The sequence below is a fragment of the Pristiophorus japonicus genome, chromosome 10 (assembly GCF_044704955.1).
Source record: "Pristiophorus japonicus isolate sPriJap1 chromosome 10, sPriJap1.hap1, whole genome shotgun sequence".
In the NCBI taxonomy this organism is placed as follows: Eukaryota; Metazoa; Chordata; class Chondrichthyes; family Pristiophoridae; genus Pristiophorus; species Pristiophorus japonicus.
The window spans coordinates 127,126,186-127,150,280 of NC_091986.1; the positions used below are offsets into that span (position 1 = coordinate 127,126,186).

At 45.9% G+C, this 24,095-nt stretch overlaps 1 protein-coding gene across 1 annotated transcript in view; it reads right to left on the reverse strand.

The window, feature by feature from the left end:
- The window catches only part of LOC139274619 (ubiquitin carboxyl-terminal hydrolase 35-like), a 95,536-nt gene that overhangs the window by 46,398 nt on the left and 25,043 nt on the right, over positions 1-24,095 (reverse strand). Inside the window, exon 7 of the mRNA XM_070891297.1 lies at positions 5,246-5,339. Within this exon, the coding sequence (XP_070747398.1) occupies positions 5,246-5,339 (94 nt within the window). The remainder of the gene's footprint in view (positions 1-5,245; positions 5,340-24,095) is intronic.

The window sequence follows — 24,095 nt, forward strand, 5'->3', positions numbered from 1 at the left end:
GCACTCCCTCAATAGCAAGAATGTCCTTCCTTAAGTTAGGAGACCAAAACTGTACACAATACTCCAGGTGTGGCCTCACCAAGGCCCTGTACAACTGTAGCAACACCTCCCTGCCCCTGTACTCAAATCCTCTCGCTATGAAGGCCAACATGCCATTTGCTTTCTTAACCGCCTGCTGTACCTGCATGCCAACCTTCAAGGGGCTATGGGGAGCATGTAGAGACGTGGAGCAGAGTCCATGATCAGATCAGCCATGATTTTATTGAATGGCGGAGCAGGCTCGAGGGGCCGTATGGCCTACTCCTGTTCCCATTTCTTATGTTCTTATGAAAGAGAGAGAGAAAGAGAGAGAGAGAGAGAGAGAGAGAGAGAGAGAGAGAGAGGTTAGAGAAGCTGGGGTTGTTCTCCTTGGTGCAAAGGAGGTTGATAGAAGTGTATAAGAATATGACAGGTTTGGAGAAGGTAGACAGAGAAAGGCTGTTCCCATTAGCTGATGGCACAAAGACAAGGGGACACAGATTTACGGTTTCGGGCAAGAGAAGGGGGAATGTGAGGAAGAACCTTTTAACGCAGCGAGTGGTAATGACCTGGAACTCGCTGCCTACAAGGGTGGTGGAAGTGGAGAAAAATCAATGATTTCAAAAGGAAATTGAATAGGCACTTGAGGGAAGTAAACTTGCAGGGCTACAGGGATAGAGCAGGGGAATGGGACTAACTGGATTCCTCTACAGATAGCCAGCATGGACTTGATATGCCTGCTTCTGTGCCATAATAACTCTATGACTTGATATACAGAAATTTATTGCCATAAAAAATGCTGAGTGATGGCATCATTCCCAGTCTTACACCTGTAGATGGCGCTATGTCATGTGACAGAGCCACCCGAGGAAAGAAATGGCAAACCACACAGTACAATGAAGAACAAAAAAGTAGTTAACAAAGCTTCTATGAATATGAAGAAAACCCCCCGAAAGAAAGGACATTCAAACCAGTAAGAGAAAGGAAATCGCATCACTGGCAAGTTGGCATTCCAAACTTTGTATGAAAGGAGAAGGAAAAATCCACTCTCTGAAGAACGAAGACACCAAAGAGCAAGAGCAAGTTTAAAAATAATCATCGGCCTTGAGAACAACAATTGTGTACACGCGGGTATATAGGAACCACATAAAAAATAGCGAAGATCTAAAGACAGACCAGCTGCAATGCAGATGGAGCCAACTTTCATTCGTGAGAAACAAATGGCATGAGCCTCCCCCCCTCCCCAAAGAAATCCACAGCCAGCAACCCCACCCCCGACAAGATAGTAATCAAGGGTGGTTGATAAACCTCTTCCCGCCTGTTCAAGATGAAAACGATTGACCAGCAACCAAGTCCGCCCCCCCCACCCCACCATCCCCGCATCCACAACCCGGAAATCAAATCTGGGACCCCTTACAAGTTGCAACCTCTGATGCTGCCCCCCCCACACAACCAATCATGCAAGAATGGGAAAAAGTACCCACCCCACTGAGGCAAACCCCTTTGCTCTCATGCTCATCCCACTCCTTACTTAGGATCGCAGAATGGATACAGTAGAGAAGGCCGCCATTCAGCCAGTGGAGCCCGTGCTGGCTCTCTGCAAGAGCACTTCAGCTAGTCCCAGTCCCTGTAGCCCTACAATTTTTTTTTCCTCAGGTATTAATACAATTCCCTTTTGAAAGCCATGATTGAATCTGCCTCCACCACCCTTTTAGTCAGTGCATTCCAGATCATAAAAAAGTTTTTATGTCACCTTTGGTTCTTCTGCCAATCACCTTAAATCGGTGTCCTTTGGTTCTCGACCCTTCCGCCAATGGGCACAGTTTCACTATCTACTCTATTTAGACCCCTCATAATTTTGAGCACCTCTATCAAATCTCCTCTCAACCTTCTCTGCTCTAAATAGAACCACCCCAGCTTCTCCAGTCTATCCACATAACTGAAGTCCCTCCTCCCTGGAACCAATCATGTAAATCTTTTCTACACCCTCTCAAAGGACCAGTGTTTTATAACTTCCTTGCTTTTGTACTCTATGCCTCTATTTATGAAACCCAGGATTCCATATGCTTTTTTTCAAACCGCTTTCTCAACCTGCCCTGCCACCTTCAACAATTTCTGCACATATACCCAGTCTCTTGTAAGAATCGGCGTAAACATCGACAGCATCAGCATAAACATTTTGGACTTTGCTTTTTCATATTTTCTCTTCCTGCAGAAGAGCAGACAGCGGACTGGGATAGGCCCAAACATATTCCACAGGAATACACATCAGGTGGGCGAGGATGAGTCAATGGCTGAAATCGCAGGAAGATGGCTGATGGAGGACCCTTTGTCATGTTAATGGGAACCCATCAGAGAGAGATCAGGTAAACTGGTCAGTGCTCAAGCCATCGAAATGACAGAGCCCCGGAGCATGGGAACCTCAGGACAAAGGAAGCTATTTGGCCACCCAGACACGTTGGAGCCTTTATCCCCAGGAACAGACCAGTAACAAAGGCACAGGCCAAAGACGTGATTCATTGCTTTTAGTTGGACTGCCTTAGGCAAAGGACTAGATTTTGGCACGAGAATTCAGAAGCATTTTTCAGGAAGAAGAGTCGGCAGTTTGCAGCCATCTCTCTCTCTCTCTCTCTCTCTCTCTCTCTCCTCTTCTACGCTTGCTTGCTTCGTTCAACGCACTCGAGGACCGAGCACTCCATCTGGGACAGAAAAAAGAAATCACCATCCACGAGCAAAGAGAGCCTTGCTCATCGGGAGAAGCAGCGAAGACAAAGGGGTAACTGGTGAGCATTATCCCAGCCCACGCATCCTTAAGACCACCTCATAGTGTGAAGGGATGTTGTGTCCCCCAACCAACCCTTAGGGGTTTAATGGGGAGGTTACTGCACGGATCATGTTGGACAGATTCGGTGGTGCCCTATTGAGCCAAGCAGGGGTGTTTTAATCGTGGGTACTTCATGATAGGGGCCTGTTCAGATGGGCCAGTGTTGTGTGTTGTACTATGGGTTTTTTTTTGTTTCACACCACCAGCGTGTGTTTTACTGGAAGCAGGTGTATGCTTTAACTTGAATAAAAGCAGTGTGACAGTTGAGACCGAAAGATCTGTCTTTAACTGTATTACATAAAGAACATAGAAAATAGGAGCAGGATTAGGCCATACGGCCCCTCGAGCCTGCTCCGTCATTTAACACGATCATGGCTGATCCGATCATGGACTTGGGTCCACTTCCCTGCCCACTCGCCATAACCCCTTATTCTCTTATCATTTAAGAAACTGTCTATTTCTGTCTTAAATTTATTCAATGTCCCAGCTTCCACAGCTCTCTGAGGCAGCAAATTCCACAGATTTACAACCCTCAGAATAAATTCCTCCTCATCTCAGTTTTAAATGGGCGGCCCCTTATTCTAAGATTATGCCCCTTAATTTTAGTCTCCCCCATCAGTGGAAACATCCTCTCTGCATCCACCTTGTCAAGCCCCCTCAATCTTATACGTTTCGATAAGATCACCTCTCATTCTTCTGAATTCCAATGAGTAGAGGCCCAACCTACTCAATATTTCTTCATAAGTCAACCCCCTCATCTCTGGAATCCACCTTGAGTAGCTTCTCTGAACTGCCTCCGAAGCAAGTATATCCTTTCGTAAATATGGAAACCAAAACTGCCGCAGTATTCCAGGTGTGGCCTCACCAATACCCTGTATAACTGTAGCAAGACTTCCCTGCTTTTATACTCCATCCCCTTTGCAATAAAGGCTAAGATTCCATTGGCCTTCCTGATCACTTGCTGTACCTGCATACTATCCTTTTGTGTTTCATGCACAAGTACCCCCAGGTCCCGCTGTGCTGCGGCACTTTGCAATCTTTCTCCATTTAAATAATAACTTGCTCTTTGATTTTTTTTCTGCCAAAGTGCATGACCTCACACTTTCCAACATTATACTCCATCTGCCAAATTTTTGCCCACTCACTTAGCTTGTCTATGTCCTTTTGCGGATTTTGTGTCTCCTCCTCACACATTGCTTTTCCTCCCATCTTTGTATAGTCAGAAAACTTGGCTACGTTACACTCTGTCCCTTCTTCCAAGTCGTTAATATAGATTGTAAATAGTATTCTGTTCACTATAATTCCTGGGTCTAGAACTGTTGTAAGGGGGGGATGATTCGAAACCACCAAGTGCAAAACCACGTGCACGCTCTGTTCCTGGTGGTGATGGTGGAAAGAAATTAAACTCCCTTGCTAAAAACTGATTTTTACATTGAATCATCCTCCCAATAATGTAAGCAGTAAGTAGTTCCCCATAAAATTTGAAAGAAAATTGTACAGGCAAAGTAATGATCAAGTACCAACAATTTGCACATGATTCCACTACATGCTCTTCCAGAGCAGATACACTACAGCTAAGATTAGGTGGTTCCTACTACTACACTTAAAATATGAGTGGTTCCTTTGTGAACCATTTCAGGCACAGCACAGGCTCCTCTTCCACCAAATTCTCTCCAGATAAATACATATAAGGGCGGCATTTAAATCGATCTTAGATCACCTATTGTTCCTTAAATGCTTCCAGAGTTACCCAAAAGTCCATTACATACAATAATGATCATTGTGTGTGAAGAACCTCCTGACATCAGTCCTTTCGTTAGTTTGAATCTGTGCCCTCTTGCCATGAGTTATTTTAAAGTCGCTTTCTGGATGTACATTATTTTATATACCTCTAATCATTGGTACTGGTTCAGTTTCTTCCCCCACCCCCAAGTATCCTAAATGTCTACTAAGTATTTGATGGAATAAAAAAAAGTGAGGCTACATACTGGATAGACTGTAAATCTAAATCTCCAATGGCAAAGTGAGCTATTAATCATGAAATATAAAATATCATTGTTCTGTCACAGTTTTGGAGCAAGTATTCTAATATGCTCATGTGCCTCAACCAACAAAATAACATCAGGCATATGTCCATTTCTTTTCCTATCCCCCACCTCATCCCGAGGCAGGTATATTTTATTCTGAATGAAATCAAAAAGTGTGCTCTCTCTGCATAACTTGCACATCTTTGTTAAACAATATGAATTATGAATCACAGTTCCTATTAATGCAGAGTTCACAACATTCTGAATGCAATACGTAACACGCATTGCACTTTTGATTAGGACACTACATAAACTACACAGTTGTCCAACTAAAAGAACAGAAGGAGGCCAAGTTTATACAAAGTGAAATCCATACCTGACTATGTTCCAGAAAAGCAAATAGCCATTGAAGTTTCATCATTAATGACTGTGAATCACTGTCCTTCAGTAGCATTACAGCATGTCTGAAGCTAGAAAGATGGCACAAAGATTTTGTTTAAAGATTAGCATGAACAAGTTGATTGCACAACATAATGGTGTATGAGCCAGATCTGCAGAGTTCCTAAACTGTATTATTTAACAGAGTCTCCATGCTTTTCAGTAAAATTAAGATTGTAGAAATTAACTGAAAATGGAACCAACCAAAGTAATATGACATCTCTGGGGAGCTCAAAAATTTTATTCACTAAATTACTTTCCAGTTTTGGCAAGCTGAAAAACAAAGTAAACAGTCTATGAACATTTCCCTTACTTTTTCAGCATGTTTATTTTGCTATTTTTTTGTTGCATTTGATTTCTGGTGACCTAGCTGTAAGTCATCTCTACAGCACCAATAAGTCTTCATCCAACGAATGGTACTTTTCCCTTTGATATCTGATTTCATTACTTTTTGGTGAAAGAACGTTTTTTTAAGTTGACAAGTATTGGGCAACTTTCGAGAAACTTGGTAGCCCTGTGCAGAATAGACCAAGAAGGGAAACAAGGTTGCAGGCTACAAATGTGTTGCTGGCAATGATTATGGCGAAGAGTTGGGGGGGGGGGGGGGGTAATAATATATTTCATAAATAAAACGGTTTCCCAGTATTGCACCAACATACAGAATGGCGGAATGTGGGTTCCCAAGTTCAGTTAGGCTTTTTAGGCAAGGTACTTTCAAACAGCTTGAAACTTGTCTTTTCAGTTGCAGAATGGCATGTGGCATGCGAGAACCTGAACCAGGGAGAAAATAACGTGGTCAGGACAAGAAGAAACAGTTAACAATGTGAAAATGTCAGTGTTATACAATCTGTCTGATTCTGATTTTGATTTCTACACCAAAATATATGCATTTAGGAAATAGTTGACTAAACTTTCCTTTTTATAAGTGATACTATTTTATAGCTATTTAGGAGCTGGAAATTCGATTGTGTGGCGCCTGTTAACGCCCTGGAGAGGCAGTAATGTGTCTTGAATTGCTTACCACCCAGCCATGTAGCTTGCAGCGCCCCACCAGGAAATTTGGTGCTGGTTTTGCGACAGCTCACTGTGTACTTTGTCAGGTCATGTCGTCAGCTGCCGTACAACGACCCGCTAGCGCCCTGCTCGCAAAATTAGGTGCGGCGCCTCATTTAGCGTCCGTCCCTAATCACGCCCGAAAAACTAGGCGGTACCACCTTCTGTTGGAGCTATCTGCAGCCTATTTAAAAGGGAAGGAGGAGGAGCATTAATCGGAGGTCACACTGAGTGCAGTTTCCTCACAGCTGTGTGAACCTGACTTTGAAGCGGCAGATTTATCTACTATTACAGAGTCCTTACAACTTAAGTGAAATAATTTAAGGGGTGCATTACTAGTTCACCAGCGTTGCCTACTCCATGCTCTTGTTAGGCAGCGTCAAGATAGAAGAGCTGTTGGCAATGTCGGGCCACACGAGGACGCCATAGACATCTGGCCAGGAGGCCTTACCCCACCACGGGTTTACAGGCAGCAATGCTCATACCTCCAGCTCTCTGAGGAGCAATGTGTGAGAAGGCTGTGCTTCCAAAAGGAAGTGCTGACATAAATATGCCATTTCCTACAGGCAGAACTGCAGCCTCACATTGGCACCAGGACTGCGCTGCCCGTCATAGTGAAGGTCACTGTGGCGTTGGCCTTCTATGCCTCCGGCTCCTTCCAGGCTGCGTCAGGGGATATATGCAGTGTCTCTCAATACGCTGCACATTGCTGCATTCGCCATGTTACAAAGGATCTCTATGCCCGCAGAATGGACTTCACAACGTGAGCAGGGAAAGCCAGAATAAGTGGGCATGTGGGTTTGACAGGATTGCGAGCTTTCCAAGGGTTCAAGAAGCCATTGACTGCACACACATGGCCTTGCGAGCACCATTCGAGAATGCCGAAGTATTCAGAAACCAAAAGGGATACCACTCCCTGAATGTGCAGCTGCTGTGCGACCACATGCAACGCATCCTCGCAGTGAATGCCTGCTATCCAGGGAGCGCACGTGCTGCATTCATTCTGCATGAGAGCACTGTGCCACGATTGTTTCAGCCACCATGGGAACGGCACAGCTGGCTGCTCGGGGACAAAGGATACAGCCTAGCCACCTCATGGCTAATGACCCCCTCCACAACACAAGTGGAGCATCGCTACAATGACAGTCATGCGGCCACTCGCAACATCATCGAGCAGACAAAAGAGTGCTCAAGCAACGTTTCCGATGCCTCAACCGCTCTGGTGGCAGCCTTCAATACTCACCTCAACACGTCTCTCAATTCATTGTTGTGTGCTGCATGCTGTACAACTTGGCCATAATGAGAGGCCTGGCATTGCCATTGGGGATTGCAGCCCCACCTCACGAGGACGACGACAAGGAACAGGAGTCTGGCGAGGCCCCGAACGGCCAGCCACCCCAGGAGGAGGAACAGCAGTCACGGTGGAGTCATCGTGGCACAGATAATGGCACATCTCCGTGAAAGTCCACAATCATACACAAGGTGCCAATGCAAAACGGTCAAAATAATATTTTAATCACAACACCAACATAGTCACCTCAAACACAACAAAACCCCTCACCAGCAAGTAAAAAACAAAAGCACAACATCCCGTTGAAAGACCATCACACAATGAACTTAAACAATGTCTAGACAAATGCCCCTTCCATTAATCATCCCACAGCAGCATCCGTGTGGCATAATAGGCACACACACTTACAATAGGATGTGTCAAACAACGCAATGACATATTTACAACCATGGTGGCCAAAGTCTTCAGTCAGACTTCCTCTGGCATTTGCCATCCCTGACCTTTACCTACCTTCCATGCCTAGTACTCCTCCTTAATGTTACCTCAGTGCCTGCAGCAAGGCTGCTTGATGGCTGCTGTGTGTGTGCGCTTGCGGGCGCGCGCGGTGTGCCTGTGTGTGCGTGCGTGCATGTGTGGGGGGGCGGGGAAGAAAAGACAGTACAAATGCCCTAGCAGGACACCTTGGACAAGCTCTGGGCCTGGAAGGCCCGGCTGCGGACTCCACCGCCTCAGCATTGGCTGCAGCAGTCTCAGATGGCTCAGGTGTAGACCACGGCAGGTACAAAGGCAGTGGTGGGAGCTGGAATGCTGTCATCTTGAGCAAGGACAGTACATTCCATTTCTTGCAGCCCACTGCCGTTCACCCGGGGCGGAGGCTCAGCATCCAGAGCAATATGTGTGAGCACACATTGCTGGCCTGCTTCGGCACCATCGTTTCCCTGTTGGACTGTGGGGAACAGAGAGGATGGCAGCAGTCAGTGTGTGCATGGCATCTCTCTGCAACTAACTCAAGAGCACTGAAACCTGAAACACAGCAGTCTGCGAGTTCAAGTCAGCAATCACTGACAGCATCACATCACAAAGTCCTTGTGTGGCTTGAGCCTATGATGCGATAGCTGCTACCACGTCAATCATGGTACGCGCCATCCCCCCTGGGACTTCACTGTCACTCGTCGAGTCCATCTCCCTCTGTAAGCGGGCAAAGATGCACAAGAGGCACGGGCATTGCTTGAGGCAGACCCCCCCCCAATCTCAGAGCAAGTGCAGCCATGCTCTGCAGGACCTTCTCCAATGCACCCATGAGCTCACGGTGCATTTGCATGGATTCCCTGGACATAGCCTTCAAGTCCAGGTCCACGTCTGCCAGGTGCACATCTGCCTGTCTCTCAGCAGGACTCCTGAGTCGACTCATTCTCCAGCGTGCTGGCCTCCGAGCTTCCCCTCGTGCTGTGCGTTGCTGTAGGTCACTGGGGCCAGGAGCCTCAGTTCGAACCCCAGGAATACAGAGTTTTCGACAGACATGATTTCCCCACTCAGTGTGAGTGATGGGAGTGCCCCGCTCAATCAACAAACTGTCGTCCCCTCCTTCGTCATCTCCCCCCATCGGCCGGATCACAGGTACGCTTCCACGCTTCTGGCTCTTCTGTAAGCACAAAGCAACAGAATTGTGGTTCACAGCAGGGGAGGGGGCAGGGAGGGCAATGGATCTCACATAAGTCGCAAACGGCATTCATATACCGTCACTATCCACAGGGGGATCTGTTTCGCACACCACCGCGTCAACTGGTGTGTCCATGAGGACGGACACTCTGAGGTCCTGCAGATAGGCTCCCTACCTCCGACGATTATGAGCCAATTTCACCTCCAATAAGAAAAAGGTGGTGTGAGTGAGTGTGCAACTCATCGTGTGGCACATGTATCTTCCATAGTAGAGTAGCTCCTACTGTCTTAGAAGTGCTTAGATGTCCTTTAGAATCTGCGTGGCTGCGCGTAGTGCATGTGGGAACAGTGGGATGAGGGGAGTGTCATCCAGGATTACGGACAGGCTGACATTTTGCAAACACAGATCAAGAGTGAAAGGGTAGTGAGAGGAGGGGCGAGACTGAGTAGAGAACACAAAGGTGTGCAACGCTTGCATGTGCAGGATATGGCTAGTGAACAGAGCCTCAACTTTTCAGGTGGCTTCACCAACCAAGACCATGACCTGGAACACAGAGAAGGGGCAGGTACTGCAAAGACTTTACAATGTGACAGTGAGGTTCACATCATGGCATTGCTGTATTAACAGAAAGGGTATTCACCCTGACTATCCTAGTGAGGTCATTGAACTTCTTCAGACATTGTGTCGCAGTTCGTGGGACCACGTCTTTTGCAGAAACGTCCTGGGCCATCTCCCTCCAATGTCTGCGGAAAACTCATGGATAGGCTTCCTTCCTCCTGAAAGCTGCAGGACATGCCTCTATCAAGACCATCTTTCAAATGCCTCTATCGAGATCTCAGCGGCCATGGCAGAGTAGCTGTGTGCACGCTGGCAACCTTCCTGCGCCTCCATTTTCCCGCTTTGCTCAGAGTGCACAGTTGGAACTGCGCATGCGCATACTTATCGTTTACGAATCAGCTAGGCCCGGGATCTTTCGCTGCCTTCGGGGCACATGCATTTCGCCTTCCATTTTAGCACTGAGATTTTGGTTTGATGTGTCCGAGGAGAGTTGTAGAATGCCTGATTTAGTGCCTCCTTTCCCCCTCGGTGAGATTCAACCAAATTTCTCAGTAGAAGGCACAAACTTTTACAGGGTGCTATACCCACCGCCCCTCTGGCAATAATGCCTCAAAATGGGCGATACCGAATTTCCAGCCTTTGAAGTTATATAGCACTATATCACATCTCTAAAATCTCAGATTTCTTTAAATACAATGCTTTAAAATGCAGAACACTGCCACCCGTTTTCATTTTTTAAAACTCTACTGTGCCTATGTAACCTGAATAGCGTTCACTTATGTACACATTTTGACTGTCGCTCCAGACCCGAGCCCATTATTTCTATCTCCTTTTTTCTTCCCTCTCGACCTTTCTTAGACCCTTCTCTCCCGTCTCCTTCCTTTTCAGTCGTGACATCTTTCATTTCTCCCCTCAGATCCTTTTCCCCCCTTAATCTCTACCCAAATCCATTTCTCCTCTACCTTCCTACTCCCCAGATGCTGTCCCAGGCTTGAATAGCTCTTGGATAAGCCCACAGCTACCCTCTGTTCCTCATAGCATTGTCCGAAGAGCCCTTCGAGGAACCCTTTGCTACCCCCTTACTGAGGGTATATCTCGCTTACCTCCTTGTCTCACTTGGCCCACCCACCACTGCCAGCTTGGACTGTCAGTGAACGAACAATCCCCGCCCCTCACCGCAGACTGTTCGGTCATGAACAAGGTCCTCGTCACCCACGGTCTTATTGTGGATGATTGCATTGACAAGTTTTTTGACAGATACTTGAGTTATGAATACTTTGGACCTTAGTAAAGCCTCCCCACCTGGATATACTTTCCACCACCTGCCCTGTCATACCATCATGGTGACAGTGTGGCCCTCATCACCAAATCACACTTTGGTCTCAACCCCTACTTCTCTGGCACCTTCACTTCCTTCAAGCACATCAACTTGCCCCACCCCTCTCACCTCTCCTTTAAAATCCTCATTCTTAACGGCACCCAAGCCCCACCCAGGGATATCCTCTTCCTTCTCCTCCCTCATCCTATGCACAGTGACATCTCATCCCGAATGATTTCAATTTCCATCTCTACTCACCTTGCCCTCTCTCCTCGGATTTCACTGCCCACCTGTGTTCCTTTAAACCTCTCCCGCCATATAGCTTACATTGTCTTAGGCCTGAACCTACAACTTTCTCTCATGCGCTGAGACCCACCTCCCACTCTCTTAATCCCATTCCCACTAAACTGCTGACCATTCAACTTTCCTCCCTGGCCTTCATGCGAGCTGACATTATAAATGATTCACTCTCCCTGTCAAAACTACCATCATCATCCCACTCCTCAAAAACCCACCCTCAATCCCTCTTTCCTTGTAAACTACCTTCCCATTTCCAATCTTCCTTTCCTTTCCAAAGTTTGTGAACGTGTTGGCACTTCCCGAAGCCATGCTCAATTTCCCTGGAATACCATGTTTAAATCTGTCCAAACAGGATTCAACCCCTGCCACAGCCCTAACCAAAGTCACAAATGATATCGAACCGACCATGGTGCATGATCTCCCCTCATTCTCCTTTGACCAGTCACCCACACCATCCTCCTTCACTGCCTCTCCCCCATTGTCCAGCTCAGCACTTGCTTGGTTTCACTCTTGTCTATCCAAGCATAGCCACAAATATCTGAAGCAATGGCTTCTCTTGCCACCCGTTACTTATGGACCCTCCCCAAAAATGGTCTTCTACATGCTTCACTTCCTCATCTAATTGCTGTCCCGTGCAAAGGCATGGGGTCAGGTTACACATTTACACTCATGATACCCAGCTCTACCTCTGCACTTTCTCTCTAACCCATCCACTGCCTGTGTTTCAGATTGGTCAGATATCCAGTCTTTGATAAGCTGCTATTTTCTCCAGTTTAATTATTTGGAAGACTGAAGCCAGAGTCCTCAGCCCCCACCACAAACTCTCGCTGATTCCTTCCCTCTCTGCGGCCATTGTTTCAGGCTAAACATAGAAACACATAGAAAATAGGTGCAGGAGTAGGCCATTCGGTCCTTCGAGCCTGCACCACCATTCAATATCATGGCTGATCATTCCCTCAGTACCCCTTTCCTGCTTTCTGTCCATACCCCTTGATCTCTTTAGCCATAAGGGCCATATCTAACTCCCTCTTGAATATATCCAATGAACTGGCATCAACAACTCTCTGTGGCAGGGAATTCCACAGGTTAACAACTCTCTGAGTGAAGAAGTTTCTCCTCAACTCAGTCCTAAATGAACTATCCCTTATCCTAAGACTGTGTCCCCTGGTTCTGGACTTCCCCAACATTGGGAACATTCTTCCCGCATCTAACCTGTCCAGTCCCGTCAAAATCTTATACATTTCTATGAGATCCCCTCTCATCCTTCTAAACTCCAGTGAATAAAGGCCCAGTTGATCCAGTCTCTCCTCATGTCAGTCCTGTCATCGCTGGAATCAGTCTGGTGAACCTTCGCTGCACTCCCTCAATAGCAATAACGTTCTTCCTCAGATTAGGAGACCAAAACGGAACACAATATTCCAGGTGAGGCCTCACCAAGGCCCTGTACAATTGCAGTAAGACTTCTCTGCTCCTATACTCAAATCCCCTAGCTATGAAGGCCAACATACCATTTGCTTTCTTCACCTCCTGCTGTACCTGCATAACAACTTTCAATGACTGATGAACCATGACACACAGGTCTCGTTGCACCTCCCCTTTTCCTAATCTGCCGCCATTCAGATAATATTCTGCCTTTGTGTTTTTGCCCCCCAAAATGGATAACCTCACATTTATCCATGTTATACTGCATCTGCCATGCATTTGCCTACTCACCTAACCTATCCAAGTCACCCTGCAGCCTCTTAGCGTCCTCCTCACAGCTCACACCGCCACCCAGTTTAGTGTCATCTGCAAACTTGGAGATATTACACTCAATTCTTTCATCGAAATCATTAATGTATATTGTAAAGAGCTGGGGTCGCAGCACTGAGCCCTGCGGCACTCCACTAGCCTCTGAAAAGGACCCATTTATCCCGACTCTCTGCTTCCTGTCTGCCAACCAGTTCTCTATCCACCTCAGTATATTAACCCCAATCTCTTGTGCGGGACCTTGTCAAAGACCTTTTGAAAGTCCAAATACACCACATCCACTGGTTCTCCCTTGTCCACTCTACTAGTTACATCCTCAAAAAATTCTAGAAGATTTCCCTTTCATAAATCCACACTGACTTGGACTGATCCGGTCACTGCTTTCCAAAGTCGTTGCTATTTCATCTTTAATAATTGATTCCAACATTTTCCCCACTACTGAGTCAGGCTAACCTGGACCAAGAACAGGTTTCTTGGGTCAGGTACTGGAGGCCATTGCTGCCTAATGAAATTTAACCCCAGCTCGAATCATTGACTTCTGGAGGGAATTTCTAAGGACCTTTGAAAGCAACAATGGAATGACATTGCGGGCAGTAATCTAAACTTGTATCTTGGTATGAAGCTCTGAAGACACCTGACGCTGTTGATGACATTCCTCTAACATTGTTTCAAATTGGAATCTGAGGCCAGCCCAACCTCCTGCTATGATAGGGCATGGAAAGAAAATTGGAGAAAAGTTGGAAAAAAGGCTTAAGATGAGGAAGCAATCTCGTTGTGCGAGGCCCCTTGGGGAAGAGTGACCATAATATGGTGGAATTCTACATTAGATTTGTCAAGCATAATTTCCCTTTCATAAATCCATGCTGACTTGGTCCGATCCTGTCACTGCTTTCCAAATGCGCTGCTATTTCATCCTTAAATGATTGATTCCAACATTTGCTCCACTACTGATATCACGCTAACTGGTCTATAATTATCCGTTTTCTCTCTCCCTCCTTTTTCAAAAAGTGGTGTTACATTAGCTATCCTCCAGTCCATAGGAACTGATCCAGAGTTGATAGACTGTTGGAAAATGATCACCAATGCATCCACTATTTCTCGGGCCACTTCCTTAAGTACTCTGGGATGCAGACTATCAGGCCCCGGGGATTTATCGTCCTTCAATCCCATCAATTTCCCTAACAAAATTTTGCACTTTATAAGGATATCCTTCAGTTCCTCCTTCTCACTAGACCCACTGTCCCCTAGTACATTCAGAAGATTATTTGTGTCTTCCTTCGTGAAGACAGAACCAAAGTATTTGTTCAACTGGTCTGCCATGTCTTTGTTCCCCATTATAAATTCACCTGAATCCAACTGCAAGGGACCTACATTTGTCTTCACTAATCTTTTTCTCTTCACATGTTTATAGAAGCTTTTGCAGTCAGTTTTTATGTTCCCTGCAAGCTTCCTCTCGTACTCTATTTTCCCCCTCTTAATTAAACCCTTAGTCCTCCTCTGTTGAATTCTAAATTGCTTTTCTTAGCCAATTTATATGCCTCTTCCTTGGTTTTAACACTGTCCTTAATTTCCCTTGTTAGCCACAGTTGAGCCACCTTCCCCGTTTTATTTTTACTCCAGACATGGATGTACAATTGAAGTTCATCCATGTGATCTTTAAATGTTTGCCATTGCTTATCCACCGTCAACCCTTTAAGTATCCTTTGCCAGTCAATTCTAGCCAATTCACGCCTCATACCATTGAAGTTACCTTTCCTTAAGTTCAGGACCCTAGTTTCTGAATTAACTGTGTTACTCTCCATCTTAATAAAGAATTCTACCATATTATGGTCACTCTTCCCCAAGGGGCCTCGCACAACAAGATTGCTAATTAGTCCCTTCTCATTACACATCACCCAGTCGAGGATGGCCAGCTCTCTAGTTGGTTCCTCGACATATTGGTCTAGAAAACCGTCCCTAATACACTCCAGGAAATCCTCCTCCACCACATTGCTATCAGTTTGGTTAGTCCAATCAATGTGTAGATTAAAGTCACCCATGATAACTGCTGTATCTTTATTGCACGCATCTCTTATTTCTTGTTTGATGCGGTCCTCAACCTCACTACTACTGTTTGGTGGTCTGTACACAACTCCCACTAGCGTTTTCTGCCCTTTGGTATTCCACAGCTCCACCCATACCGATTCCACATAATCCAGGCTAATGTCCCTCCTTAATATTACATTAATTTCCTCTTTAACCAGCAGCACCACCCCGCCTCCTTTTCCTTTCTGTCTATCTTTCCCAAATGTTAAAAAGCCCTGGATGGTGAGTTTCCAGCCTTGGTCACCCTGGAGCCATGTCTCCGCGATGCCAATTACATCATATCCGTTAACTGCCATCTGCGCTGTTAATTAGTCCACCTTATTCCAAATATTCCTCGCATTGAGGCAGAGAGCCTTCAGGCTTGTCTTTTTAAACACACTTTTCCCCTTTAGAATTTTGCTGTAATGTGGCCCTTTTTGTTTTTTGCCTTGGGTGTCTCTGCCCTCCACTTCTACTATTCTCCTTTCTATCTTTTGCTTCTGCCTCCATTTTATTTCCCTCTGCCTCCCTGCATAGGTTCCCATCCCCCTGCCATGTTAGTTTAACTCCTGCCCAACAGCACTAGCAAACACTACCCCAGGACATTGGTTCCGGTCCTGCCCAGGTGCAGACCGTCCGGTTTGTACTGGTCCCACCTCCCCCAGAACTGGTTCCAAAGTCCCAGGAATTTGAATCCCTCCCTCTTGCACCACTCCTCAAGCCACGTATTCATCTGAGCTATCCTGCGATTCCTACTTTGACTAGCACGTGGCACTGGTAGCAATCCTGAGATTACTACTTTTGAGGTCCTACTTTTTAAATTTAACTCCTAGCTCCCTAAATTTGTCTCGTAGGACCTCATCCCGTTTTTTACCAATATGATTGGTATCTATATGCACCACGACAACTGGGTGTTCACCCTCCCTTTTCAGAATGTCCTGCACCCACTCAGAAATCCTTGACCCTTGCACCAGGGAGGCAACATACCATCCTGGAGTCTCGGTTGCGGCTGCAAAAATGCCTATTTATTCCCCTTACAATCGAATCCCCTATCACTATAGCTCTCCCACTCTTTTTCCTGCCCTTCTGTGCAGCAGAGCCACCCACGGTGGCATGAACTTGGCTGCTGCTGCCCTCCCCTGATGAGTCATCCCCCTCAACAGTACCCAAAGTGGTGTATCTGTTTTGCAGGGGTATGACCGCAGGGGACCCCTGCACGACCTTCCTTCCACTGCTCTTCCTGTTGGTCAACCATCCCCTATCTGGCTGTGTACCCTTTACCTGCGGTAAGACCAACTCGCTAAACTTGCTATTCACGTCATTCTCAGCATCGTGGATGCTCCAGAATGAATCCACCCGCAGCTTCAGAGCCGCAATGCAGTCCGTCAGGAGCTGGAGGCGGATATACTTCCCGCACTCGTCGTCGTCAGGGACACCGGAAACGTCCCTGACTTCCCACATAGTACAGGAGGAGCATAACACGTGTCCGAGCTGTCCTGCCATGACTTAACCCTTAGATTAACTTAATTTGGCAACAACAATGCTAAAGATTACTTACTGATATAGAAAAGGAAAAGAAAAACTATTTACCAATCACCAACCCCTTTGGCTGTGACGTCACCTTTCGATTTCTTTCTACTACTTTTTTGCCTCCCTGCTGCAGCTGCACTGGTAGGCCTCCGACTCCCCGGACTTTTATAGGCAGCCTCCTCGATGCATGCGCTCGAAGTCCCGCTGCCTCCGACTCCCCGGACTTTTATAGGCCGCCTCCTTGACGCACCCGCTCGAAGATGACTATTTGCAATCTCAGTGTTTCAGTCCTGCCTCAGCCACTGAAACCCTAGTCATCTCTCGACTTCACTATTCCCATACCCTCCTGGCCAACCAGTCAGAATAACTTGTGGTTCTTTTGTCTGAACATTTTTCCAGCATTTGAGTTTTGAAAATTGATCAGCACTGCTCTAATGGCTGATGGGTGCAGAGGGTATATGGAGGACAAACAAACGAATAGTACAAATTAAAATATCTCTACATTTAAGTAGCGTAAGTTTAGAGACCATTAGAAGATCATTTATTTTGTCAGGGAACTACTGAAGTGGATTTTTAATTTGCTTCGGAGAGGGAAAGTGCAGAATTGACAAAAAGTTACTGAAAAACATTTATCTAATTCCAGATCATGTCTTCAGAAAATCCCAATGAACTACTTTTAAATTTGTGTCACTATTATACAGGCATAAAGGAGGATCTGGGTGTATTGTTGCACATACTTTAAGAAATATCCAAGTTATAATAAACTATTTTTTGATCCTTCAAAAGTGCCCCATTTGCCAAGTTGCACACTGGAGCACACACAGCCTGGTTGATGATTTTGCTGACAAGACACGTACATTAAAGATCTTTCCGCTCTAATGCAAAAAAACAATTTTATCTACAAATTTTTATCTACAATTGACTAAGTTCAATTATTATGCCATTACCTGGACATTATCTCATTGCTGTTTATGGGACCTTGCTGACCGCAAATTGGCTGTCACGTTTCCCTACATTACAACCATGATACACTGCAAAAGTACTTCATTGGCTGCAAAGTGGTTGTGAAATATGCTATATAAATGCAAGTTTACTCTCTATTGGGGACAACATTATTGAATTATGTTGCTTAACCTAGTTTTATCAATTATAAAACAGACTTTAGTCCCAAAAGTGTGAACAGAGCAGTATATTATAAAATATTAATTCCTGCACAAATCTTCAAATTAAAACTATATTACATTCGAATCCTGTTCAAATACCTGTTATACAGGTACAGTACCATAGGGCTCAAGTTTCGGCTCAAGTTGCTCCTATTTTTTTGGAGCAACTAGTTTAGAATGGAGCATCTTAGAAATTGCAATTCTCGGCATTTAGTTTGCTCCAATTCTAGTGAGTTAGAATAGTTTCATTTTAGAACAGGTTTTTTTTTCAAAAGCAGGTGTGTCCAGCCACTTACGCCTGTTTTGCAAGTTTAGGCAGCGAAGACTTACTCCATTTTAAGTTAGTTTGCAGTAAGTGTAGATTTTTGTACGCTCAGAAAAACCTTGCCTACACTTTATAAATTAGGCGCAGGGACCAAGAGATGGGTGGGGGGAGTTAGAGAGTGAAGTTACAGAGTGAAGTTAGGGAATTTTAGGGAGAGTGTTTGCTAGTGCTGTTGGGGAGGAATTAAACTAATATGGCAGGGGGATGGGAACCAATGCAGAGAGACAGAGGGAAACAAAAAGGAGGCAAAAGCAAAAGACAGAAAGGAGATGAGGAAAAGTGGAGGGCAGAGAAACCCAAGGCAAAGAACAAAAAGGGCCACTGTACAGCAAAATTCTAAAAGGACAAAGTGTGTTAAAAAAACAAGCCCTGAAGGCTTTGTGTCTTAATGCAAGGAGTATCCGCAATAAGGTGGATGAATTAACTGTGCAAATAGATGTTAACAAATATGATGTGATTGGGATTACGGAGACGTGGCTCCAGGATGATCAGGGCTGGGAACTCAACATCCAGGGGTATTCAACATTCAGGAAGGATAGAATAAAAGGAAAAGGAGGTGGGGTAGCATTGCTGGTTAAAGAGGAGATTAATGCAATAGTTAGGAAAGACATTAGCTTGGATGATGTGGAATCTATATGGGTAGAGCTGCAGAACACCAAAGGGCAAAAAACATTAGTGGGAGTTGTGTACAGACCTCCAAACAGTAGTAGTGATGTTGGGGAGGGCATCAAACAAGAAATTAGGGGTGCATGCAATAAAGGTGCAGCAGTTATAATGGGTGACTTAAATATGCACATAGATTGGGCTAACCAAACTGGAAGCTATACGGTGGAGGAGGATTTCCTGGAGTGCATAAGGGATGGTTTTCTAGACCAATATGTCGAGGAACCAACTAGGGGGGAGGCCATCTTAGACTGGGTGTTGTGTAATGAGAGAGGATTAATTAGCAATCTCATTGTGCGAGGCCCCTTGCAGAAGAGTGACCATAATATGGTGGAATTCTACATTAGGATGGAGAATGAAACAGTTAATTCAGAGACCATGGTCCAGAACTTAAAGGGGGGTAACTTTGAAGGTATGAGGCGTGAATTGGCTAGGATAGATTGGCGAATGATACTTAAGGGGTTGACTGTGGATGGGCAATGGCAGACATTTAGAGACCGCATGGATGAATTACAACAATTGTACATTCCTGTCTGGCGTAAAAATAAAAAATGGAAGGTGGCTCAACCGTGGCTATCAAGGGAAATCAGGGATAGTATTAAAGCCAAGGAAGTGGCATACAAATTGGCCAGAAATAGCAGCGAACCCAGGGACTGGGAGAAATTTAGAACTCAGCAGAGGAGGACAAAGGGTTTGATTAGGGCAGGGAAAATGGAGTACGAGAAGAAGCTTGCAGGGAACATTAAGGCGGATTGCAAAAGTTTCTATAGATATGTAAAGAGAAAAAGGTTAGTAAAGACAAACGTAGGTCCCCTGCAGTCAGAATCAGGGGAAGTCATAACGGGGAACAAAGAAATGGCAGACCAATTGAACAAGTACTTTGGTTCGGTATTCCCTAAGGAGGACACAAACAACCTTCCGGATATAAAAGGGGTCAGAGGGTCTAGTAAGGAGGAGGAACGGAGGGAAATCCTTATTAGTCGGGAAATTGTGTTGGGGAAATTGATGGGATTGAAGGCCAATAAATCCCCAGGGCCTGATGGACTGCATCCCAGAGTACTTAAGGAGGTGGCCTTGGAAATAGCGGATGCATTGACAGTCATTTTCCAACATTCCATTGACTCTGGATCAGTTCCTATCGAGTGGAGGGTAGCCAATGTAACCCCACTTTTTAAAAAAGGAAGGAGAGAGAAAACAGGGAATTATAGACCGGTCAGCCTGACCTCAGTAGTGGGTAAAATGATGGAATCAATTATTAAGGATGTCATAGCAGCGCATTTGGAAAAAGGTGGCATGATAGGTCCAAGTCAGCATGGATTTGTGAAAGGGAAATCATGCTTGACAAATCTTCTGGAATTTTTTGAGGATGTTTCCAGTAAAGTGGACAAGGGAGAACCAGTTGATGTGGTATATTTGGACTTTCAGAAGGCTTTCGACAAGGTCCCACACAAGAGATTAATGTGCAAAGTTAAAGCACATGGGATTGGGGGTAGTGTGCTGACGTAGATTGAGAACTGGTTGTCAGACAGGAAGCAAAGAGTAGGAGTAAATGGGTACTTTTCAGAATGGCAGGCAATGACTAGTGGGGTACCGCAAGGTTCTGTGCTGGGGCCCCAGCTGTTTACACTGTACATTAATGATTTAGACGAGGGGATTAAATGTAGTATCTCCAAATTTGCGGATGACACTAAGTTGGGTGGCAGTGTGAGCTGCGAGGAGGATGCTATGAGGCTGCAGAGTGACTTGGATAGGTTAGGTGAGTGGGCAAATGCATGGCAGATGAAGTATAATGTGGATAAATGTGAGGTTATCTACTTTGGTGGTAAAAACAGAGACAGATTATTATCTGAATGGTGACAGATTAGGAAAAGGGGAGGTGCAACGAGACCTGGGTGTCATGGTACATCAGTCATTGAAGATTGGCATGCAGGTACAGCAGGCGGTTAAGAAAGCAAATGGCATGTTGGCCTTCATAGCGAGAGGATTTGAGTACAGGGGCAGGGAGGTGTTGCTACAGTTGTACAGGGCCTTGGTGAGGCCACACCTGGAGTATTGTGTACAGTTTTGGTCTCCTAAATTAAGGAAGGACATTCTTGCTATTGAGGGAGTGCAGCGAAGATTCACCAGACTGATTCCCGGGATGGTGGGACTGACCTATCAAGAAAGACTGGATCAACTGGGCTTGTATTCACTGGAGTTCAGAAGAATGAGAGGGGACCTCATAGAAACGTTTAAAATTCTGACGGGTTTAGACAGGTTAGATGCAGGAAGAATGTTCCCAATGTTGGGGAAGTCCAGAACCAGGGGTCACAGTCTAAGGATAAGGGGTAAGCCATTTAGGACCGAGATGAGGAGAAACTTCTTCATCCAGAGAGTGGTGAACCTGTGGAATTCTCTACCACAGAAAGTAGTTGAGGCCAATTCACTAAATATATTCAAAAGGGAGTGAGATGAAGTCCTTACTACTCGGGGGATCAAGGGGTATGGCGAGAAAGCAGGAAGGGGGTACTGAAGTTGCATGTTCAGCCATGAACTCATTGAATGGCAGTGCAGGCTAGAAGGGCTGAATGGCCTACTCCTGCACCTATTTTCTATGTTTCTATGTTAACACTTCACTTCTACAAATAAAGAGCCATCATGAATAATAAAAGATAAATAAATGAAACAAAAAATAAATTAAATTTTCCTACCTGTCTGAAGCAGCAGCAGCAGGCACCGAGCTGTTTACGAGTTCGGCCAGGGGATAGGGGCTTGAGGAGAGAGTGACGGCAGTACAGCCCAGCAGCAGCGGTTGGCTCCGAGCTGCGGAGACGAGTTCGACCGTTCGGCCAGGGGATAGGGGCATGAGGAGAGAGCGAGGTCAGAACAGCCCGGCAGCACCAGGCTCCGAGCTGCAAAGACAAATTCGGCAGTTCAGCCAGGGGATAGGGGAGGTGTGCAAAGCACCGGGAGGGAGAGCCAGCCAGCAAGTTTAAAAGTTTAATTTGTACTTTAAGTATGGGTGCTGCATTATCAACACCACAGATTATGCAATGGTTCTCCATCAATTCGCTGCAGAGAAGAGAATTGATTCGAGCTCACCGCACCAGGAACGTCATAGCCCGTAGGCTGATGGACAGGAGGCCTTACCCACGTCGGCAATATCGAGCCAAGCGTTCGTACCTGGACATGAGCAAGGCTGATTGTGTCAAAAGGCTGCGTTTCCACAGAGAAGTTGTCGTTGAGATCTGTGATATGCTGAGAGCAGATTACAGCAGAGAAGCAGAACACCGACTGCCTTGTCTGTTGAAGTGAAGGTTCCAGCTGCACTTTCCTTTTATGCCTCGGGATCATTTCAAGTTACAACTGGAGATGTGTGCGCCATCTCTCAACGTGTAATACATGGCTGCGTTTACCAGGTCACAGCTGCACTGTATGCACGGAGGAATGACTTCATCAAGCTCCCAATGACCGGCCAAGCAATGCATGACAGGGCTGTGGGTTTCTCCAGGATTGCTGGCTTCCCAAAGGTACAGGGCTGCATTGATTGTACCCACATCGCCTTGCAAGCACCTGTGGAGGATGCCGAGCAGTACAGGAATAGAAAAGGTTTCTGTTGTGTATGGAGATGGAGTCAGACTGAACACTGAGAAGCTCAAAGTAAAGTATTTTATTGCAGGTCTCCAGAGTGCCTCTCCAACCTGTGAAGCCTCCTTAAATACCTGTGCAGCCTCCTTAAATACCTGTGCTCCCAAGGGATTATGGGATCCCTTGGGACTCCAGGGGATAAGCCCTCTGGTGGCTGTACAGAGTAAATACAAGTATACAAATATAACAGTTTCCACTCCATTAATGTGCAGCTCGTGTGTGACGACAAGCAGCACATCAAGTCAGTCGATGCGAGATACCCTGGCAGCACCCATGATGCGTTCATCCTACGCGACAGCGTTATATCTGACATGTTTCAGCAGCAGCCAGAAGGGCAGAGCTGGCTACTGGGAGACAAAGTGTACGGCCTCGCCACCTGGCTCATGACGCCCCTACGCGCAACATCAGTACAACATGTCGCACATTGCGACGCGCAACATCATAGAGAGGACCATTGGCATCTTGAAACAGCGTTTCCGATGCCTGGACCATTCCGGAGGCCACTTGCAATACTCACCTAGTGTCGGTCAGTTCACTGTTGTGTGCTGCATGCTGCATAACATAGCCATCATGAGGCAGCAGGAGCGGGTAGTGGAACCAGAAGACCCATATGAGGGGAGAGTGCCTGATGATAGTAATTTGGAAGAGCAGAATGAGGATGATGACGATCAGGAAAGCATGCAAGTGCCTGATGCCGGAGCACGAGGTCGGAGGAGGGCGGTCCATCGTACTCCTTTAACGATTGCTCGAGCCCTGCACCAGCATCTCATCCGTGAACGCTTCAATTACTGATGCCTGAGGGCTCTGCGACAACTGTTGCACATGGACATGTTTATTTTTTGGAGTTGTTCCTATGTTGTGTTGTGTTAATGGAACACGATTCAGTTTTAATGAAAAAATATTTTATTGAAAAGTTCACGTTAGTGTAATAAAATATTTGTTGTATCAAACTTTAATTTTTAATATGACTCTAAGATCACTTAAAAACTTTATCACTTTTAAGTTGTAAAGTTACAAAACTTACAAAACAATTTCAATTTGAAAAAAGTTACTACAGCTACATCAAGAACAAGAACAAAAGCATCAAAGAAAGGCTGCAACCATCTCTCATCCACATCTCGGTGAATGTTCACTTCTTCATGGGGGTGTCATTTGATTGGTCGGGCTGTGTGCCCTTATTGCAGCAGCTACCTCCATGAGGGCCTATGCCGTTCACTTGCACTCCCTTGGACATTCCCTCCCTCATTTCTCCCGTCAGTACCGTTACCTCTTCACCCACTGCACTGCACTGACGCTGCCCATGAGTGATCGGGTATGGTCATTGCTCTCCACACCCAATGCCACAACCTGAGCCACATCTGTTGCACACTGCATCTCAGGAGAGCGTGTTTCCTCCTCTGCCTAGGTCTGCCTCGCAGCACCACTCCAGCGGGAGGCGCAGGCTGGGACGGTGGGACCCTGGGTGTTCCAAATGGCACCACTCCAGT